General features: G+C 34.2%; 1 protein-coding gene across 1 annotated transcript; it reads left to right on the top strand.

The window, feature by feature from the left end:
* Positions 1–1,989: 1,989 nt before the first annotated feature.
* On the top strand, positions 1,990–20,081 carry LOC110816314 (replicase polyprotein 1ab protein). The gene is made up of 4 exons (XM_088219715.1): positions 1,990–2,519; positions 3,251–3,304; positions 12,181–12,306; positions 19,715–20,081. The coding sequence occupies exons 1-4, from the start codon at positions 2,151–2,153 to the stop codon at positions 19,880–19,882; spliced, it is 717 nt and encodes a 238-aa protein (XP_088075841.1). The 5' UTR covers positions 1,990–2,150; the 3' UTR covers positions 19,883–20,081.
* Positions 20,082–20,790: the final 709 nt, after the last annotated feature.

The raw sequence follows: 20,790 nt of genomic DNA, 5'->3' as shown, positions 1-20,790 counted from the left end.
AAAAAATAAATAAAATATTTTAATCTATAAAAAAAAAGTCAACGTAACTAAAACTCATGCTAGATATGAATTCTTCTTGTGAAGGAATGTATCAGACAAACAAGATTGGAAGTCTTCATTTTTGTACTTTAACCTTATCAATTCCAACACAAATTTGGTGTCCCTAAAGTCTTTACTAATTAATGGTGGGGTAGTAAGTATTTAGTTTTTAGACTATTGGAATGTAAAAGCATAACTTAAAATTGACTTACCAAGATTATGAGATGCCTAATGGACATAATTATTCTAGTATAAATCGGGTGTTAAGAACTATATATTGATCAAAATTCTCTTTTTTTTTTTTTAATCATTCATTTATTACAATTTACTTATTTTTTAAATAAGAATAAAGTTTATATATATTCTTTCTAATAAAATCAACACTAACACTAATACACACAATTTGAAAGAGAGAAAAAAACTTATAATTTAAAAGCACAAAATTTAAAAGAATTTTTCTTCTAAGATGCGTAAATGAAGGATGATTATCGGGAGGTGGCAATGAGAGTTTTTATGTGTTTGCAAAAAAGATAAAAATTGGAAAGCCTCTCTCGAGAAGCTATGGAGAATCTTTCCAAGGAAGCTTCATAAAATATGTGTGCGTTTATGCACATATGAATAACTTATCTCTATCTTAATCACTTTACAGAGTATTGATTATTATATTTAGCCAGTTTCTTTTTCTTTTCCTTCATCTTTTGCGTGTATGCAATTAAGTGCACTAACTTTAGCTTCTAAGTTCCAATAGTGTGCTTCCATCTTTCGACTTCTAAGACTAATAGTAAGTTCTTTTTTTTTTCTTGGGTTTAAGTCATATTTTTTTTTTTACTTTTGATCTTCTTGAGAATTTTAGGTAAATGATATATATGAAGGCTATAAAAGAAATTGGAGAGTTAAAATGTGATATGGGCTAACTCTAGTCCTTTTTTTGTACACTTTTTTTTTTCTTAAATTCTATATTTTTCATAATTTCTTTCGAGTCCGTTAATTTTTTATCATTTTGTTTTTCAGTTTTTTAATTGAATTGATCGAATAAATTTTGGCTAATTACTTCGGCTGAATTATTTTTCTAGTTTTGAATATTTTTTAATAAAAACCAATCAAATCAACGAATGCACACTCTTACCAAGGAGTACCTACTCCTTATAAATTTCCTTTTTAAGAATGGAACTTTGAATTATGAAGTTTTTCTTTCTTCATTAAGAAGAGATTAAAAAAAGAATTAACTTTTTTGGTAAAGAAGATGAAGATGATGATTTTTATGTTTTCGCCATCTTTCACAAATTTTAGAATTCAAATTTTATTAAAAAAAATCTATTTTTCGATCTTCTTTCAAAGGAACTTTAAAAGATTATATATAGTTTGAATAATAAAATTAACTTTTATTCACATAAGAAGGTAGGTAAAGATTTTAAATGCTCATTTTTAACCATTACTAGTGAGTTTTAAAAAATATAATATGTTTTCATCAAAACTCGAGTATTAAATATATATTTTTCAAAAGTGATTATATAATGTCTCAGTTTATAACTATTTTTTTTTTAAATTTTGACAAAATATCATATGCATTTCAAGTAATATGATATGAAAGTGTACCCAAAAGATTTTAAAATATTTTTGAGAAAATTTTTTTTTTCTCCACAAGCCTTTTTGTGATTTTTGTTTAAAATTATTCTATAAATATATATATTTTTAAAATTTTAAAAAAATTTATCAGTATACTTTTAAAATTATGAAATTTAGTTTTTATTACATAGATAAACAATTTCCCTATTTTTTTATTATCTAAATACTCTTTAATTTTTAAATATTATTTTTATTGTTAATTTAATTTTTTTATTGAATTTATTGAAAACTTTACATTTAATTTAATTAATAAAAAGTTTTCAAACAAAATGAAAATAATATTTTTACATTTTATCAAATTTTGAATTGATTTTTTTTTGGCCATACGGAGTCTTCTTGAGTGTGGTTCTGTAAGTCCGAAGCGCCTACTCATAGCCTACTCTTGTGGCTTTGGAGGGTAAACTTTTCTTCAGTGAGTTCTCTATAAATTTCACTCATTTCGAACTATTTTGGTCTGTTTTCCTCATTTTCTGTGGACAGTGGCCATGGCCACAACTGTTTGGTGGCAATCACATCTCCCGGGGAGGGCACTCTATCCCCGGATGCAAAGTCCTTGCCGGCCGGCGTGCAGTATCCGCGCCTTCCGTCGCAGCGATATCGACAATTTCGCTAAGCGCATGGCCTCCGCGGAGACCTGGAGAGATGCTTGGCGGAGCGCCAATGATGGATTCGATCAATTTCTGTTTGAGGCCAAGAAGACCGCAGAGCGTATCGACCGCCGGTACTCTGTCTCTCGCAGCCTTGGCTCCATTGCTCAATCCGCCGTCGACCGTGCCCGCTCTATCGATCGGGATCTCGAAATTGGGCTTCGCTGGCGGACTTTTTCCATGGATTTTAGTAACAACTGGCCCAGGGTTCGTTTTATCTCTTTTCAACGGTTTTCTCAGCAGAGTATTGTTTTTCGAGAAGAATAATATTGAACGGTTTGATCTTGATGTGAGGCCACGTTTTAATTGATTTTATTGATAATTCGAGAAATTGATTATTGTATTGTTGATTCTTGCCGACCTATAAGGAGCGGCGAAATGCTCGTGAGATGGTGTTATATGGTTTTCTGAGATATTATTTGATAAGAAAAAACATCTTGTTTGAGTTTAACAATACATTTGAAACAAATAAATTCACAAAAAAATATGAAATCTATTTGCAAATCTACATTTTTATGATTAGAACCATTTTAAACTGTTGAGTTCATTTCACATAGGATTGAGAAGTATATTTGGATTTTATTAAATTTGACGAAGTTAAGAAACGAACTTAAGAGTTTCGAGGAAAAAAAAGGTCAGAATGTGTTCTCTTGTATCTCTTCAAGTTTATTAGTGATTCATGAATTACAATCATTTTAATAAAATTATCACTGTATATTTCAAACATGAAAATTTAAATTCAAAAGAATATCTTCTCCAATTCATTTACAAATGAAATGAACTTTCAAGATTCAGTTACTTTTAACAAAGCTTAAAAAAATTAAAATGCATTAGTCCAAAAGGCGAAACAAGAGAAAAATGAACCAGTTCAATTGTATGTTTCCATTCTAATGTTTTCTTAATCTTGTCTCGTTTTCCTGTCTTTTTTATGTTTGCAGTACAGGAAGCAGCTAAATGATTTCTTGGACACGCCCTTAGGAAGAAGTTTGGCTGTAAGTATTTGCTTTATGGTTCAAAAATGCATTTTATATTCACGTTACTTAATGCAATGTTTGACTACTCTCACCATGCCTAATCACATAGGTAACATTTAAAAAACTCAATGGCCTTAAAAGATGCATGTAATTGGCCTTAAAAGATGCATGTAATAGGACAATGAACATGAAGCTCGTCAGTTTTAACTGTAAAAGTCCTTCATCTTACTTGAAAAGGAAATATAAACTTTGGGTTGGAGATTTTTGTCTCTACTTCATTGTGAGGTATAGGGAGGACCAAGGAGCATAAGACGTTGGAGAGAGGGGCCATTTTTGCTAGGTTTTCCGTCATTTGGTCAGAAGAGAATATTAAGAGTTTACAAGCATCATTTTCATAATCTTGCATGGTTTGGCAAGTGATGATCTTCTTTGAGTCTCTTTGGACTAAGACCCTCGATTTCTTTAACAGAATACTTCTACCTGCTTTTCTAAAGGATTGGATCTCTATTTTGTCTTGGGACTTTCTGTTTTCCATTTAAATTTCTTGGTTCTGTCTTTTATCTTTTGAGGATCTTGTATCCTCTCCTCTTTTACATCTTTGGTTTCTCTTTTTCTTCTTTTATGAAGAAAAAAAAGTAGCAGAAGACAGTAGTCAAAATTCATTGCCTTACGCTGGTCAATCCCATGAATTCTGCTTTTCGAGAAATTAGAGAAAAATTTCTCAGAATCTTGTTTTGAATTAATGTGATCTGGTTTTAAAAGAAAGTACAAACTATATATAGTGTCAAGTAATACTACTCCCATAATGACCAAAAACAAAGAGATAATTCTAGAACACTCGTAATTAGAAAAGTAGAAAATTCTAATCTGAATAGAGATAGAACAGATCTGAACCCTAATTCTAGAACACTCATAATTAGCTAGTTGCAAGTTAAATCCTTTTCAGAAAATGTCCATCTATGGTCCTTACTAATGGAAAGTTCTTGGTAGAAAAAATCTTTTTACTTAAGGTTCTAGAACAAAGTGACCTTTAGGTTTCTTTAGAAGTAGATTTGGTAAGGAGAGTCATTCATTTGGATATTTTGGTCCAAGCTTTTTAATACTTTTGGCATTTTTTTAGGTTACCATGCTCCAAACAAATTGTTTTGGCAATTGTTTCCTCAGAGGAGTGGCTTGGATTCCCCAGTAGCCTTGTAATGCCAAAAGAGATGATAATAGGAGTACTTGTAATTTTGTGAAATAGATGGAAGCCTATTGAGTCTTGAAGGAGGAGTCCTTCCAGCAACATCATGTAGAAAGAAAAGGCTAGAATTGGTCAAGAAAATGAAGGACATGAAAGAGAGGCTAGGGATTTGAAAAACAAAATGATGAAATGAAGGGACTTGAGGGTTTTAAATTTGACTTGTGAGTGGTGTCTGCCACTAGAAGTTGGCACACATTGCTCCCCTAGTTGGTGCATGCCAACCACCTCAAGCTTTTGCCAGTAACTAGCCATTACACAATTTAAAATATATCAAAAACATGTTTAAGCCCAAGAAAGGCTAGATTAGAAGAAATAGAGTCTTGAACGAGATATTGAACCTTCAAAATCACATCAAAGCAAAGAAAGTGAGTGAGAATGAGAAGGGAAGACTGTCAGTTGAAAGAAAAAAAGAGCCAGCACTGGGTCACGATTAGAAGCTAACATTGCAAAACCGGAAAAAGTCAACAAACAAAAGATGCCAGGAGCTGATAATGAAAAGAAAGTCTATGATCCAAAAAAATTCAGCCAAATTGGATGAAACATGAAGGTAAATGAGATAAAAAAACAAGAATAAAATAGCTAGAAGTGCATTAAACAATTAGAAGTGTTGAGAAAAACCAAAAGAGCAAAGGGTCATAGCTTGAAACACATGAAAAAGTCGATAGTGGTAACTAGGGTGTTGAGTGCAAGAGCCTGCACAGTAGAAACAATCAAGTACAAGTTGTTGAACACATGAGATGCATAATACTACTGAGTGCATGAACTGTCCACCTTGGAGACATTGGAGCTCATGAGGAAGACCAACATACTTGAGCGCATGAAGATACGCAATTTAGAGATCCTGTGCATGGGAAGATATTTGGTATTAGAGCAAAGGAACATGTTAAGGCAACTTGATAGGTGGCATTGAGAAGAGCGAAATGTCCAACCCAAGAAAGTGAGTATCCCATGGTATTAGATAAATGCTGAAGTACACGCTTACTCTTCTCCTTTAATATGCTTTGAAATGTTGTGGAAAAACTCATGAAACCTGCCAAAGTGGGGCAAGTTATGGGTACTGTTTTTTTTTAACACATTGGTATTAGAAGCTTGATGATGAGCATTGGTGAAGGTTCGTGTTTGAAGGTAGAGTATCGGTGAAACCCTAGCTTTTGTGTTGTGGTAGGCGCACCACCCCAACTAGGTGCTGTGGGCAACCACTAGTCTACAATCTGACTTAAGTAGGAAAAAAGTAAAATTTAATAAAAAGGAAAAAAGGAGAAAATGTGGAAGAATGAATTATGAATTATATTAAATATTAGGATCCTATATATACAAGTCCCTAACAGTCATATAAAGAAAGCCAATTAATTAGAAAGATTACGAAGGAGTATATTACTAATATACTCTTTATTCTACTTAACCCACATTTTTAACATACAAATCCTCTTGACCCTCTTCCTTAAGCTGGTGAATAAGTATTATCTATTCGTAGCTTGGCTATGATTATCTGAAAACTAGGGTTACTCAATTATTTAGTCAATACATCAGTAATTTAAGAAGCTGTAGACATATAAGGAATGCATATCAACTCGTTATCCTGTTTTTTCTTGACAAAATGTTGGTCCACTTCAATGTACTTTGTTATGTCATGTTGTATTAGATCATGAGTGATACCAATTGCTGACTTATTGTCACAATAGCGTGTCATAGGTCCATCCAACTGAATCTTTAGGTAATCTAAAATTATTTTAAACTATACAAGCTCACGCATCCCTTGAGTCATAAACCTAAACTCTAATTTTGCATTGGACTAGAATACCACACTCTGTTTCTTACTTTTCTATGTCACTAAATTAACTTTAAGAAAGATACAATATCTAAAAGTACATCTTATGTCAGCTAGTGATCTTGCATAGTTTGGTTAGTGTATGCTTTAAGAAGTAGTCGATTATTTTTCTTGAACATAATTTCTTTCACAGGAGTACCCTTCAAGTAGTGGAGTATCCGATAGGTAGCTTGTAGATCTATCTCTTTGGGTTTGTGCATGAATTGGCTCACCAACTGCATATGTAATGTCTAACTTGGTACATGACAAGTATATTAATTTTTCCACTAGTCTTTGGTACATCTCATTGTCTACATCAGGATCTCCTGGTAGTCCCAGTTTATGATTGAGATCAATTAGTTTTTTAGTGAGCTTGCATGCTATAGTATATTTTTGTTTTGATCTAAATATTCCCAACTTTGTGTTGGCTACTTCTATCTCGAAGAGATATTTTAATTTTCTCTGTTTTTTGATCTCAAACTCTCTAATTAAACATTGCTTGAGAGTCATCTTCTCTCATTCATCATTTTTTATAACAATTATATTATTTACATATATTAGGAGGGCTGTGACTCCCTGACTCTGAGTGCTTAATGAAGAGGGTGTGATTTCTCTAACTTTGCTTGTAACCCATTGATAGTATCACATTTACAAATCTCCAAAATCATACACAGAGGGTTTGTTTAAGCTCATATAGTGCCTCTTTTAGTTTGTGTACTTTGTATGTTCCTACTCCTTTAGCAAACCCAAGGAGAATTTTCATGTAAATTTCTTCTTCTAGTTTTCTATACAGGAAGATATTATTCACATCAAACTATTGCAATTGGCAATTGAAGTTAGTAGCTAAAGATTGTAGGATACATACTATATTCATTTTTGCACCAAGTGCAAATGTCTCTCAGCAATCAATTTCGTAGGTCTAGGTATACTCTTTGGCTACCATTGTTTTATATCTTTCAATAGTTCAATCGTATTATTTTGAAGGGGTCCACGTAAAGATAGATTTCCCAATGTTTATGCTATCTCCACCCACAAGGTTGCCCGTGTTTCAGATTGTTTTGAGAGAAATCAGAATGGAGAAGGATCTTGGGAGTGGTGGTAAGTCGTAATTTAAATGACTGTGAGTTGGAGTATGAAAATCTGATGATGACCCTTGCTGGTATCAATTTGGGCAACAATGTGGATCAGCCTTGGTGGAATATCACAAAAAAAGGGGTGTTCACGGTGAAATCCTGATACAAAAAATTGATGCAGCATGATGAGCCAACACAATTGACTGATGGTGAAAGGAATATTCTCCCGTTCAAACAAATCTGGAAGGCAAAGGTACCTCCTCGGGTTTTTTTTTCCGCTTGGGAAGCTAGCAGGGAGTGTATATTAACTATTGATAAATTAAAGAGAAGGGGTCTCATTTTGGTTAATGCTTGCTACCTATGCAAATAAGCTGAAGAATCTTGCTGCCACCTTCTGCTTCACTGTCCTGCTACTTATCCACTGTGGTGTGGGGTGTACAGTTGCCTAGGGATCAGCTGGGTCTTGTCAGGATCGGTAAGGGAGGAGATTGGGGATTGGGAGAGTTTGAAAAGCTGCTGTTTTTTGGCAGATATTATTCTTCTTAGTATTTTGTGGGTTGTATGGAAAGTTAGGAATTGTAGAGCTTTTGAAGGAGTTGAGGATACAAAAGGTTTTGATGTACTGAAAAATAGATGGCTTAGGACCCTAGAATTTTTGCTTTCGGGTCATCCTCCGATTATGCTCCAAATGTATAGGAATAGTTTCTGTTTCGAGGATTAAACTGTAAATAATTGTACATGATCTGCATCAGTTGGTGCTTTTAGCAATACATATTATATTTTTACTTTCAAAAAAAAAAAATAGTTCAATCGGGTTTATATTTGGTAGTGAATACCCATTTGCGACCTATCGGTCTTTTCCCTTTAGACAGGTCCACAACTTCTCATGTCTGATTTTTTTCAAGTGTTTCATTTCAAAATTCATGGCATTTTATCTGTTTCTTATTGATTAAAGTCTCAAATAATATTTTGTGAATAGATACTGTATTTAAGCTCATAAAACTTTTTTGTGTCATTGTAAGTATTTTTCAAGGAATACAAAATTCTAGATTGCATAGAGAGTGTGCTTAGTGCATTCTTTGATTTCCTTTCTAAATGCAATAGATATGTCAATATTGAGAAAAATAGAGTTTTTAGAACTTACCTCATTTCTAGCACTCGACTCAGGTTTTTGGACTTGCTTTGGATCAGATTCTAGGTTCTTCCTTCTTGAATACACCTCAGGAAATCATAAGACTGGTCTGGATTGAGGTTCGGACTCATTTTATGGATGTTGTTCTTTATGTTGTGGTAGTGGTTGTCAAGGGTGTAGTTTTCATAGGTAAGGGAATGTGAAGGTCGAAAAGGATTGATCCTCTTTATCTTCCAATGTAGTAGTTTCCTCCAAAAAATAAGGTTGATCTAAAAAGGATTTTATTTCAACAAATGTGACATTAGCAGATATAAAGAATTTTTTACTAGTAGGATGATAATATTTGTATCTTTTCTGGGTAGTTGAGTTTCCCAAAAAGACACACTAGATGGCTATAAGGTCAAGTTTCTTTCTTTGTGGCTAATATATGTGAACATAAGTATCACACCAAAGACTTGATGAATAAGGTTATTGGAGACTCGTACTTCAGGAAAAAATGAAGCAAGAACTTCCAAAAGAGTTGGAAATTCTATTTTCTTAGATGGTAACTAATTGATGAGATAGGTAATGATTAACACAGCTTCCTCCATGTTATTCTCTAGGGATATGGTTCTGAAATAAAAATGCTCAGGTAGTGCTAAACAAGTGGTTGTTTTTCCGTTATTTACTCTATTTTGTTGTGGAGTGTAGACATAGGAATACTCATGAACAATTAATTCCTTTTGGAAGAAAGATGATAATTTCTTGGTAAAATAATCTCGAGCATTATCGGTTCGAAATTATTTGATTGTTACCCCAAACTATGTATTATTGTAGTATTTTTCTTTGAGATAAGTGTAATTATCGTAATATAAAATCGGGGAGGAATATGACTAAGTTCATTTTTAAATTTTAACTAGAAAAGTCAGATGACCTAAGTACAACCATCAATAGATGTAATAGACTATCGGGTCCCAGAAATATTAAGATTATTTAAGGGGTCTTGAATATCGCAATGAATTAACGTAAAAAGAAAAACAAATCCTATTGGTCATTCCCATGTGTGAAATCGGCTAGAATAGACTTTGAGCTTTCGTTTTCCTTTTTGATTCCGACTCCTTTATTTAATTAATTCTTGAAGAATGATTCGCTTTGAACTCTTGAAGGATAATCGGTCTCCAACACTATTCTTGTCGCCCTCGATAGTCCTAAAAGGATTTTTATTGCCGAAGTTGAGTGAGAGAAGAATTAGGGAGGAAGAATCCCTCACGGTAAAGAGTTACCCGTACGGGCGGGACTGTTTCCCCTCCACCTCTTAGCCAAGCATGTGAATCACGGGACTCACACATGGTCGCATGTGTGAAAGCATGCCGCCGCCCTTTTAGCTCGAATAGGCAAGGGCTTGCTTCTTGGTGGGCCAAGTTGAAGCCCTTTTCCTTATCGCGAGACTCCTCAAGCTCGCAGGAGTTTAAGTGCACCTCAAGCCTGTGGGGGCTCAAGCTTTCCTTAAGCCTGGAGGAGTCCAAGTCTTTGTCAAGCCTGCGGGAGTGCAAGCTCTCCTCAAACCCGCAGGAGTCCAAGCTCTCCTCAAGCCTGCAGGAGTCCAAGCTCTCCGAGCACTTGCAAGAATCCTTCATGCCGCGGGATTTCTCTATCCCGCAGGATTCCTTGAACCTACGGGTCCCTCCCTGCTCATGAGTTGCCATGCCTCCTTGGTTCACATCATTTGGAGTTGAGGTCTTTTGTAGAGATGAATATGACCTTATGAGATAAATGAGGGTGGAGATTCATGAAAGAGGACAATACTCTTTGGTGGAGGGTGATAGAAGCGAAATTTGGTGCCGTGGATAGAGGATGGTTCTTCAGAATATTGGCAAGACAACACGAGAAGGGGATGTGGAAAAAGATATTCATGGATAAGAATAAATTCCATACTTGTATCAGATGGAGGGTAGGTAGGGGAGACAAAAATAGATTTTGGCAGGATCTTTGGCTTAAGAGGAGAGCGCTCAGGGACCAGTTTCCTCAAGCTTTTGCTATCGCACGACATAAATATATCACAATCTATGGGTCATTCAGAGACATAGGGGGGAAGGAGTGACATATGGATGTGTTGAGAAATCTCAATGATTAGGAGATTAATGAGTACGAGATTTTTCTGAATACTCTTTCCTTCATATCAATGGACGAGAACAATGACCAACTAATATGGAGTCTCAATGCCACAGTTTTTTATGTAAGGTCTTTCTATAATTATTTGGTTAAGAATGATACCACGAAAATCAGATTCCTTTTCGACAAATCTGGAAGGTTAATGCCCCATCAGGGCTGCTTCCTTTGCGTGGGAGGCCGACCGAGAATTTATTCTAACTAGTAACAAATTGGTGAGAAAAGGAAAGACTATGGTGAATGTTTGTTTTTTTATATAAAAGGGATGCAGAATTCTGTAATCATGTCCTGCTTTGGTGTACGTTCACATATAAGTTTTGGACTATGGCTTACGGATTAATGGGAATCAGTTGGGTGATGGTTAGGTCAGTAAGAGATGAGATTTGGGTCTACAAAGGTATTAATAGAGGGAAGAAACAAGTGGATCTCATTCCCATTGTTATATTTTGGGTGGTGTGGAAAGAGACAAACAAAAGAAGTTTTGAGGAGGTGGTTGAAGATATTGATAGGGTTAGAGATAGATGGTTCGAGATCCTAGATTTTTTAGCCATAGGTCATCATTTTTTTGCTATAGAGGATTTTGGGAACCTTAATTAGTATCCTAATTAATATATAAATATTTTTTACATGGGTTAACATCCTTTTGGTGCTTGTGAATTAATGAATTATACCATATTTTTTATTTTATAAAAATTTTACTTATTGATCATTCAAGTTATTCAATAATATTTTGAGAGTTTTTCAAATTTCTGTTGTGTGATATAATCAAACCTTTAAATGTGATGCTTAAAACCTTTTAGATGTGATGTGTAAGAGACCCTAAGTGTGATGTCTAAGTTTTTATCTCTAAATCCCTAACTGGACAATAAAAGAGCCTTTGACAATTGCACCTCTCTGAATCAAAGAGTCTTTGTGTTCTGCTCAAAGGGCTCCCAAATGGAATAGATATTTGGACATTTTTTGTTTAATCTCCATTAGGAGGATGTAAATTTTCTCCACTCCATTATACATAGGTTTGCACCCTCTTGGTATCTATCAATTTATCTTTTTCTCTAAAAAGAAACTGTTTTTTGAATCCGCTCCTTACCAATGGTTTGTTCCATTTTGCATCATCCTCCATAAAATGCGTAACTCATATGAAATAAACTTTTTCAGTTGAAAGTAATAACACATTTTTTCTTCAAATTCTTTAGGGTTATTTTTGTTTCAGTTCTTGTTTCATTTCTATGTAATTTCTTTCATACAAATGTGGTTATAACTTAATTTTTCATGTTTGAACTATACCCAGTCACTTGTATTTCTTAGGGTTGGAATTGATTGAATGATAATTGAACCAGAATAGCCATAAGGAAAAATGATTGGGAGGAAATATTTTAGAAACGAAATTCATTATCCAAATAGCTTTAATTTGTAACAATGGTCATTTTGTCGATGTATTTTGGGCTTTTCTTCCGCACTATGTTTATATGTTTAATCTTTTTCTCCTTGCAGATAATATTCTTCCTCTGGTTTACTTTATCTGGATGGCTATTTAGATTATTGATATTTGGTACATGGGTACTTCCATTTGCTGCACCTATTCTCATTGGGACTGTTGCCAATAACCTTGTCATCAAGGTAAAACTGGTTACTCATTCCTTTACTTACAATTCAGTTGCTTCTCCATACTCCTGAGGTGATTATGTTGAATCTCTGGTCTTCTACCATGTCAAAACCATTAAGGTTTGAGCATTCTGACTGATAATTCTGTCTAAAAAAATCTTTTGTGCTATTGTAATTAATATATAGAAGAAGAATGACAAGTTTAGATAAATCCTGGATTTCTGATTCCCTTCCTGAGCTATTAGCAGTTAGGAACCTGTCTATAGGATATTGTCTTCTTGGCTCAATGGAACTGGGGACACTTTCTATTCTCTCAGTAACATGCATGCCTGTAGGAGGATAATTTGATGTATTTTTTAATTGTTCTACTTGGTGATTGCATTAAGTGTTTCATTAAATATGCTTGGTTAGAGTGTAAATATTGTGAATTTATGTTGCTTCTGCAAATGTTGTTGGGTAGAAAATCTATGATGCAGTTCCAGGGCTGTAATGAATGGTTTCGACATGCTTTGGTTTGTTGATTACTTGAGTGGATCTTTCTTCTAGTCATTTCCAGCGTCTAATTAGTTTTTCAGTTGCAGATGCTGGTGTGGGTGAAAAAGGTTGTTATTTGGTTCTAAATGCTGGTACGGGTCCAAGTCAAAACTGCCTAGATATTTGACCTCAATTTAGTTGAATGCTGCAAAAACTTGAACTTGACTTAAAACTTGATTCAAATCAAGTCAAGTTTGGCAGCATATTATTAGAAAGAGAGAGTGCCCAATAAGAGGGTAAAATGTCCTTCTGCAGCAGCAAAAATGAAGAAAACACAGGCAAAGTTCAATAATAGGTAGTTGTTTAATCCATTTGCAAAGTAGCTAGAAAGACCCTTGGATAAAAACCATGAGCAAAAAAACCAATATTTCCAAAATCAAAAAAAGAAATTGGAAAGCATTTTAAAAATCTAGCTTTCGTTTCCAGCTACAAATTCCACAAAGCAGAAAATAGCTCAACCTTGACATTTCTTGCTCCTCGTTCCTACCAATAATAGACAGTTAAATAAATCTCACATTAGCTGAAAATTAACCAAGACTATAGACAGAGAATAGCCGCTGCGTTCGTGCTCACAAACATCAGCTGAATAACCAAACCCCCAGTGTTCCAAGATGGAATGAATCTAAAATATACATAAAATTACGTCAAGAAGACCTCAAAATCTCATAGTTGGAAACAAAAGTCAACGAGGAATTTTCATTTCCATAAAAAAATCGTTGCCTCTATTTACAACCTAAAACAAGTAAACAAGCAAGATAAGAAACTAGCAAAATACATAATAGATCAAAGAGCAATAAGCCTCTTTCTTATAATCTCAAAGGGAGACTTGACAGATCAAGAGTTAAATTTGATTGAGAAGGGATATTTATGTGTTTGCACTGGTAAACCAATGTAGGCTATCAAGAAAAACAAGTCTTCCAATGATTTGCAAGTGCAAGCATTGTCATGGAACTCTTGTAGGTAAGTGGAGATGCAGAACTCATAGCTGAGAGACAGTGGAAGACTGCTGTCGGTTGGCGACTACCAACTAGTGGGGCAGGGTTGAAGAACAGGATGTGAGGAAGCCTAATTTTGAAACAATCATGCATAGTCGATCTGAAGAGTACAAGGAAAAAAACTATATTTATATTTTTAATTTTTTAGTATCTATGATAATTAATAAATTATAAGTTAAAGATGGGGGCAGGATGAAGGGGGGAATGCTGTTTAGAGAATTGGGGAGGCCTTATGGGATGGGATTTTGGAAGGGTATTTAGGCAAGGAGACAGCTTTTTTATGATTGTGTATACTAGAAGGTTGGTAGAGGGGATAGGGTTCTTTTTGGGTCATTTGAAAAGAGAGAAATGGTAAGGCCTTTGAGGGGGTGGAAAACAAGATTCATAAATTGAGAGATAGGTGGTTCAATTATTTTGGGTCTATTTTACTGTAGCATGACATTTATAGGATGGAAGATTTTTAGTATATAGTTGATACACTTGCTAATTTGTAAATATTTTGTAAATGGTTGGTATCCCTTTGATACCTATGATTCTTTAATATAGTTTAACCTTTTACACTAGAAAAAATTATAAGTTAAAACATTTTTGAGAGAAAAAGAAAATTATATAAAAACCACTAAAGAGATGTAACCCTAAAACAAAATTATTATATATCGTAAATCAAAATGTCGATAAAGTTGCTCAAATCTAGATAATCAAGGATGGAATGCCTTGGCAACAAAGTATACAGGGACTGGAACCAATCGTCTCTAACTCTACCCAAGAGGAGCATCTGCCCTAAAAAATAGGCTTGTTTTCTTTTTCAGATTATTTTACAAAATAGACATAGGAATAAAATTGAGAAGTTTTCTCCTATGTTTACAAATGTTAATACTCCACCAAGCCAAATTTCCTACCTGATTGGCCTAGCAATCGCCCAAGTAGAGTTATGAAGGCATAACCCACATCCTTATAGTCTCTGAGCAACATATGAAAAGATGTTTGGGCGATTCTTCCTCTTTAAAACACAGTTCACAGATTGACTAAAAGGCTTTCCTCTGTTTGTCCAAGGTGACGATTCTTCCCCAAACATTTCTCAACCAAAGAAAGCAATGTCAGTGGAAGGGGGTCGCTTTTCCATATTACTTCCGTGAGAATCTGATGTAGAGCAAATTAGCATTAATTTGCTTACTTAGGGATTCAGGCATAAAACCTAATGATATCACACATAAAGTGTCTTAATCATTATATCGAAGATGTGTTATGTATCACGTAAGAGTTTAGTTGCATCATACAATCAGAAAATTAAAAGATTTTCAAAGTATTAAATTGAATAATTGAAATCTATCTCAAAAGGTGAAATTATAGAGATATTTATAATTTTTCGTAAGTAACCTTTACTAAATGGGATTAACTTAAGAAATAATTTACTAATAGAATTAGGAAATAATACTATTAATACAAGTTAGAAAACTAAGTACTAATAAAAATAAAATCTTTCAAAGTTACTAACAATGTACTCTTAAATAGTGTAATGGTTTTATATTTAAGAAAATTATGATTTCTAACTATATTCAGGCAATCTAGAGCTAATTCAAAATCTAATTATAACAAGATTCTTAGAGCATAGGTTATTATACAAAGGTTTCATAGAGAACTTCCCATTTTTGGCTATGGGCTGCATAGGGCAATCATCCAAAGAGGTCTTAACCCAGCAATTACCTAATAGGTAATAGGTATAGGAAATGTAGAACTAAATAAATGGACTTATTCATCTTTCTTGGATAGAAATGTCATTAGCTTTGAAAATTCAGGAACCTCCTATTCATTCAGATTTCTGAAGATATTGATGTTCCAGGAGGTCTGGTCATTTATTCCTGGCCAATGAAAAATGTTGAGAAAGCAAATCCTTGATGGAGTATCACTACACCATAGATCATCCCAAAAACCAATCGACTACCTGTTGCCCACCTTAAATTGAACAAGTCCATTATGGTATGTCACTCCATTGATTCATCTCCACAAGCTAGTGCCGTAGGGTTGTCTATCTTTCTTAATTCTCCGATCCCTCCCTTCATTACCAAACTTGCTTGGATCACATCCCACAATATTTGGCCTTTACAAGTCATAAATCACCACAAACACTTGTCAAGTAAGGACTTATCCATCTTGATAAAGAACTTGATAGCAAACCCACCTTCTTAGAGAGGTCTCTTCACTCGATTTCAACACACCGGATGGTACTGCTAATTGTTGTTCGAGTCACCCCAACAAAAAAGGCATTGCGAGGACTCCCAATGCTTAGCCACCTTGGAAGGCATAGGAAAAAGAGAGGAAGTAAATAGGCAAATTGGATAGTCTTATTAAGGATGGGTTTTCGTCCTTTGGATAAATTCCAATTTCTGACCAGCCAGTCTCTTCTTCATCTTCAGGGACACCTTCTTCCAAGTACCAGAATCTTTTAGGTCTTATCATCCAAGGCCAAGCCCATGAATGGAATCCATTCTCTGGTTTTCATTAAGATCTTTTTAAATGCTTTCACCACCAAAATGAAAAGGAGAGGTTTACTGGATCCCCTTGATAAAGACCCCTGAAAGGCCGAAAAAAGTAAGTTGGCCTGCTATTGATTAAAATTGTGAAGGTGGGAGGAGAAATGTATCTCTTAATCCACTTCTTTCATCTCTCCTAAAGTCCAATTGTTTTTAATAGGCATCCAGGGAAAGACGAAGACACACGGTTATAAGCTTTCTCAACATCTAACTTGCACAACAAGCCTCTTGGAGTCTATAACCTTATTGGCAACTAAAGCATCATCGAGAATTTGATGTCCTTCAACAAGGGCATACTAGTCTTGACCAACTACTTGGTTGATTATTCCGCCTAATCTAAGTGCAAGAACTTTAGCAATACGCTATATTATAAGGCATATTTTATAGGTCATATAGATATTATAAATATAGCATTAGCATTATGTACAATACTGCATTATTAATTTATTTATATAAAGAGATAAATCTATTTTTATTGAGATTCAACCGCGTTTGTGAACTTCCAGGTAGGGTATTCATAAGTTCTGGTTAGGTGTGAAAAGTAAATGGGTTTTAAATAGGCTTGAGTTGAGCTTCAACTAAGCGGAACTTGCACACTTTGGGTACAAAGTCAATATGGTGTCAGCCCTAAACATGGCTTATCATTTCTTGCTATTTGACATTGTTCATCGCCATTTTGATTGGAAAAAAGGCATTCATTTTGTTGTCATAATGTTTTGAAAAGTAAAGAATATTATATTAAAGAAAGGGAATTATTGAAGGTTAGCCATCATCCTTGAACAAGGAATACAACAAACATTACCAAGAAGACAAGAGACGGTGAGAAGAGGACATAAATACAAAAGTGCAACTGAATCCATTTGCATGATAAACAATCCCTGCCCGAATAAATCATGAGTCTTGACCCATGTAGTGACCAAAAGACCAATTTGTTTGAAAGAATATGTAGAGGTTGAGAATGCTTACAGAACCATGAGGCTGCCCCTTACTCCTCAGACCCCCAAGAGGGGTAGATATAAAGGTCTCTAAGGTGCAGGGTAAATCTAAAGCTCCCAGAAAATAGCAAAGATTCCAAATATTCCATGCCACATCACAGTGTACAAACAAGTAAATGCTATCCAAACTATGAAAACACATTACAAACCTATTAAGAGATAGGGGCCTCTATGGTGTATGAATTTGCAACTTTCCATTAGTTTTTATTATAGCCCTCGAGATTAACTCCTAAATAAATGAGATACCATTGTAACAAAGTTTCTAGATCTTGCCAACCTAAGAAGGGCTTGCTCACTCACAATAATGCCAAACAAGTTACATCTTTTATCCTCAAAAGAAAAAGAAAATGCCAAACAAAGGTTCCAACAGGATGAAACTTGCAAGCTCATTGTTATTGTTTGAAATTCTTCGCATCTCTCATGGTACTCTTTCCCAAGCTTTTCAGACCAACCCAGTGATGTGAAATCAACCCTGCAATGCACACAAACTAAAGTAAAAGCAATAGAGAAAGTAAGCGCACAAAGTATTTTAGATTGATTTGGCAATGTTCCTACTCTGTGGAGCCACCTTCAGAATTTTTGCAAAATCAAGAACCACCTCTTACGACTACATTGTTTCCTATATATGGCGAAAAGGAGAAAAACCAAATTTACAAGAATGCCTCTCATAGTAAAAAACTGCACTAGGTCCAGAAATACTTTGAAGATGAACCACACTCAACATGCAGCAACATGCATGTTTACCATGTTAAGGTTTATACATAATTGAAGGTCTTCTGAGAGTCTCAGAAATACTTTGAAAATGAAAATAATCTTCTTTTTTGATACTACAAGAAATTTATTGAAGAGAAACATATGTTGCAAAACAGAAGAGGGTGAGGTATTCTCCAAACATTTGAAAAAAGAACCCAAAAGAAATGATGGCAAAAAGGCTTGAACAAAATAGAGGTCCAACTTTTTCTAGATTTCTAGAGTGAATAAAGGCATTCCCCTAGAAGATAGTTGGCTAAAACCTAAATAGAAGCAAAAATGATCATCCTTTCCAAAACAATATAAGTTGATGGAAATTGAAACTTAAAATTTCTTGCATTTATTTCAACTAAAAAACTGATGCTTAAAAATTCTACTTGCTGTTCCAACCAAAAACCCACTATCCAGTGAAAACAATCCGGCTCCAATAACAGCTTATGCTACTCGGTCCCTCCTTATTCCACACCGGAATACTAGGGACAAAGTCTATTGATTAATGGACGCATCCACAGAACCAGAAACAAAAAAAAAAAAAATCTATTCTACAGCTTTCATGCTACAGAGCAATGGAGTAAGTGATAATTGCTCCATGAACTATGGGAATAGAGTAGTTTCAAGTAAATGTTCTCTTGACAAATAAAAGTTGGGCTTCCTTATTTCTTTGGCTTTCTCTCAATTAACTTATTATTGTCACTGAATAATTTATTAAATTTCACTTTAATGTGATTTTTGTTATAATAAAAGAATTATTTGATATAGAATAATTTTGCCCATTTTAAGTAATCCAAAGTGTAAATCAAACTATCAACATATTGTATGCTCTGAACTTAGTTTGTTTGTCATTATGTAATAAAGCATTGGACATCCCTGTACTCCGAATGACACCTAAGAAAAATTGACTAAAAACCAAAATAAATCGTTCATGCTTGATTGCAACCTCTAGATGTGTGCTTTTTTCTGTTGCTATGTAAGCAAAGAAGATAAGTGGAGGCTCAAGCATCATGTTGGCAGAACGTAAAGATGCTGCAGTTCTGTATAATGGCTGGGCTGTCCTTTTGGGCATCTTTACTCAGCTCAATCATAGCCCTTTTGCAGCTTTCTATTTTGAAGTGGTGGACTGGGTAAACAATGTCTACTTACTGTTTCTTAGGGCTTCCGCTGTGCTTTGCTTTAATTTCATCTTATTATTCATTCTGGGGGAGTGAGACTTCACTTTATTGCCAAGATTTAAATTGAGTAACTAATTACGTGCCTAAGGTTTTTTTTTTTAAACTTTAGTGAATGCCTGTTGCTTTGGTTTCCAAAGTTTATGAAATTTAAATTTTGTATGACTAATTGCTTGATTATCGATGAGTCCATCTGAATTCTGTAACTGATACTCTCTATCCCTGATTTTTTATATCTCCTTAGTATATGCATTCTTGGTATGAATGGTTTTCATATGTTTAAAGAATACTGACCTGAATTTATGCCAATCTGAAATGTGATCTACTGAAGGTGGGCTGAGCACCACTGAAATTGCTTTATTGCATGGCTTAGTGAAATTTCTTTAATTAGAGCTTATTATTACAAGGAAGAATATCTCATGATCAGCTACTCTTTTTCTTCTGTTTGATAGGGAGCTTGTCCCTCTTGTAAGACGCAGTTTATTGGTTACAAAAACCAAATAATTGGTTGTACAAGATGTGGAAATATTGTATGGCAGCCGAAAGGTGACACATTTCGAAGAGGCTCTTCATCCAAGTCCAAATCTGAAGTTATTGATGTTGAGTTTGAGGAAAAATGAACATACATATCGAATTAATAGCTTTATAATTATTCCTTGTGTAGAAAGCAGGCATTTTCATGTGAAAAGGCTAAAATTATAGTTTGGTGTAGATCTTATGCTTTGCAAGTCTCTAGAGTAATATTTCTTTCCTTTTGGTTTTTCTTTTACTTGTAATTTTAAATACTTCCGTGAATTATGGAATGTTGCATGTACCAAATTGCAAGTCTCTAGGTTCTCAAAAAAAGGAATTGAAATGTCTCTCGGTAACATAGAAAAATGTCTAAAAAAAAAGGAATAGATAATTAAATGACATCATATTAGAATTATTAGGGAAGATTTAAGAAAATTAGTGAAAATAAATAAGAGTGACAATTTAAGAAAGGGAAGATGAATAACAAACAATGGATTGAATAAAAATATGTTAGTTCATTAACAAGTAATAAAAAATAAATATAAAAATAAAATATTAAAAATTCGTTTAATTGGTATTACTGAAATTTAGCGAATGGTAGACTCTACCAATAGGTGGATGAAAAATCCCACGAGAATGGAATATGTATATGTGATGTGGCTCACTTGGTGAAATATTATTGTGACCAATTCGATGCATGTGTGATTTATGTGTTTATGCCCATGTGGTAGAGAGAATTCGTGATACCCTAATGGTTACAACCAACATCATGCAATCAAACATTTATAAAATGAAACATTGATAAGAATAAAAAGAAATAGAAATAAAACTATTAAATAAAAAATGTCAAAAAAACTTAAATATTAAAATAATTATACTTGTGAGATTTGTATAAGATGTATATAAAAAATGAAAATGTGATTTTGAAATTATGATGTGATTTCAATATGTTTGTGAAAGGAATTAACAAGTAGAAAAAATGTGAATAAGTGAAATGTGAAAGTAAACATGAATT

This window comes from Carica papaya, chromosome 1 (genome assembly GCF_054855325.1).
Source record: "Carica papaya isolate Zhongbai chromosome 1, ASM5485532v1, whole genome shotgun sequence".
Classification (NCBI taxonomy): Eukaryota; Viridiplantae; Streptophyta; class Magnoliopsida; order Brassicales; family Caricaceae; genus Carica; species Carica papaya.
The sequence above is the reverse complement of the archived record's forward strand: the minus strand, read 5'-3'. Positions and strand labels throughout refer to the sequence as shown.

What these genes read in the sequence shown, in the direction of transcription:
- LOC110816314 (XM_088219715.1), top strand. Translation starts at nt 2,151, where the DNA reads ATGGCCACAACTGTTTGGTGGCAATCACATCTCCCGGGGAGGGCACTC. An exon ending in TTAGTAACAACTGGCCCAGG is followed by an intron (nt 2,520 to 3,250) that starts GTTCGTTTTATC and finishes TTATGTTTGCAG; the next exon opens with TACAGGAAGCAGCTAAATGA. An exon ending in CCAATAACCTTGTCATCAAG is followed by an intron (nt 12,307 to 19,714) that starts GTAAAACTGGTT and finishes TCTGTTTGATAG; the next exon opens with GGAGCTTGTCCCTCTTGTAA.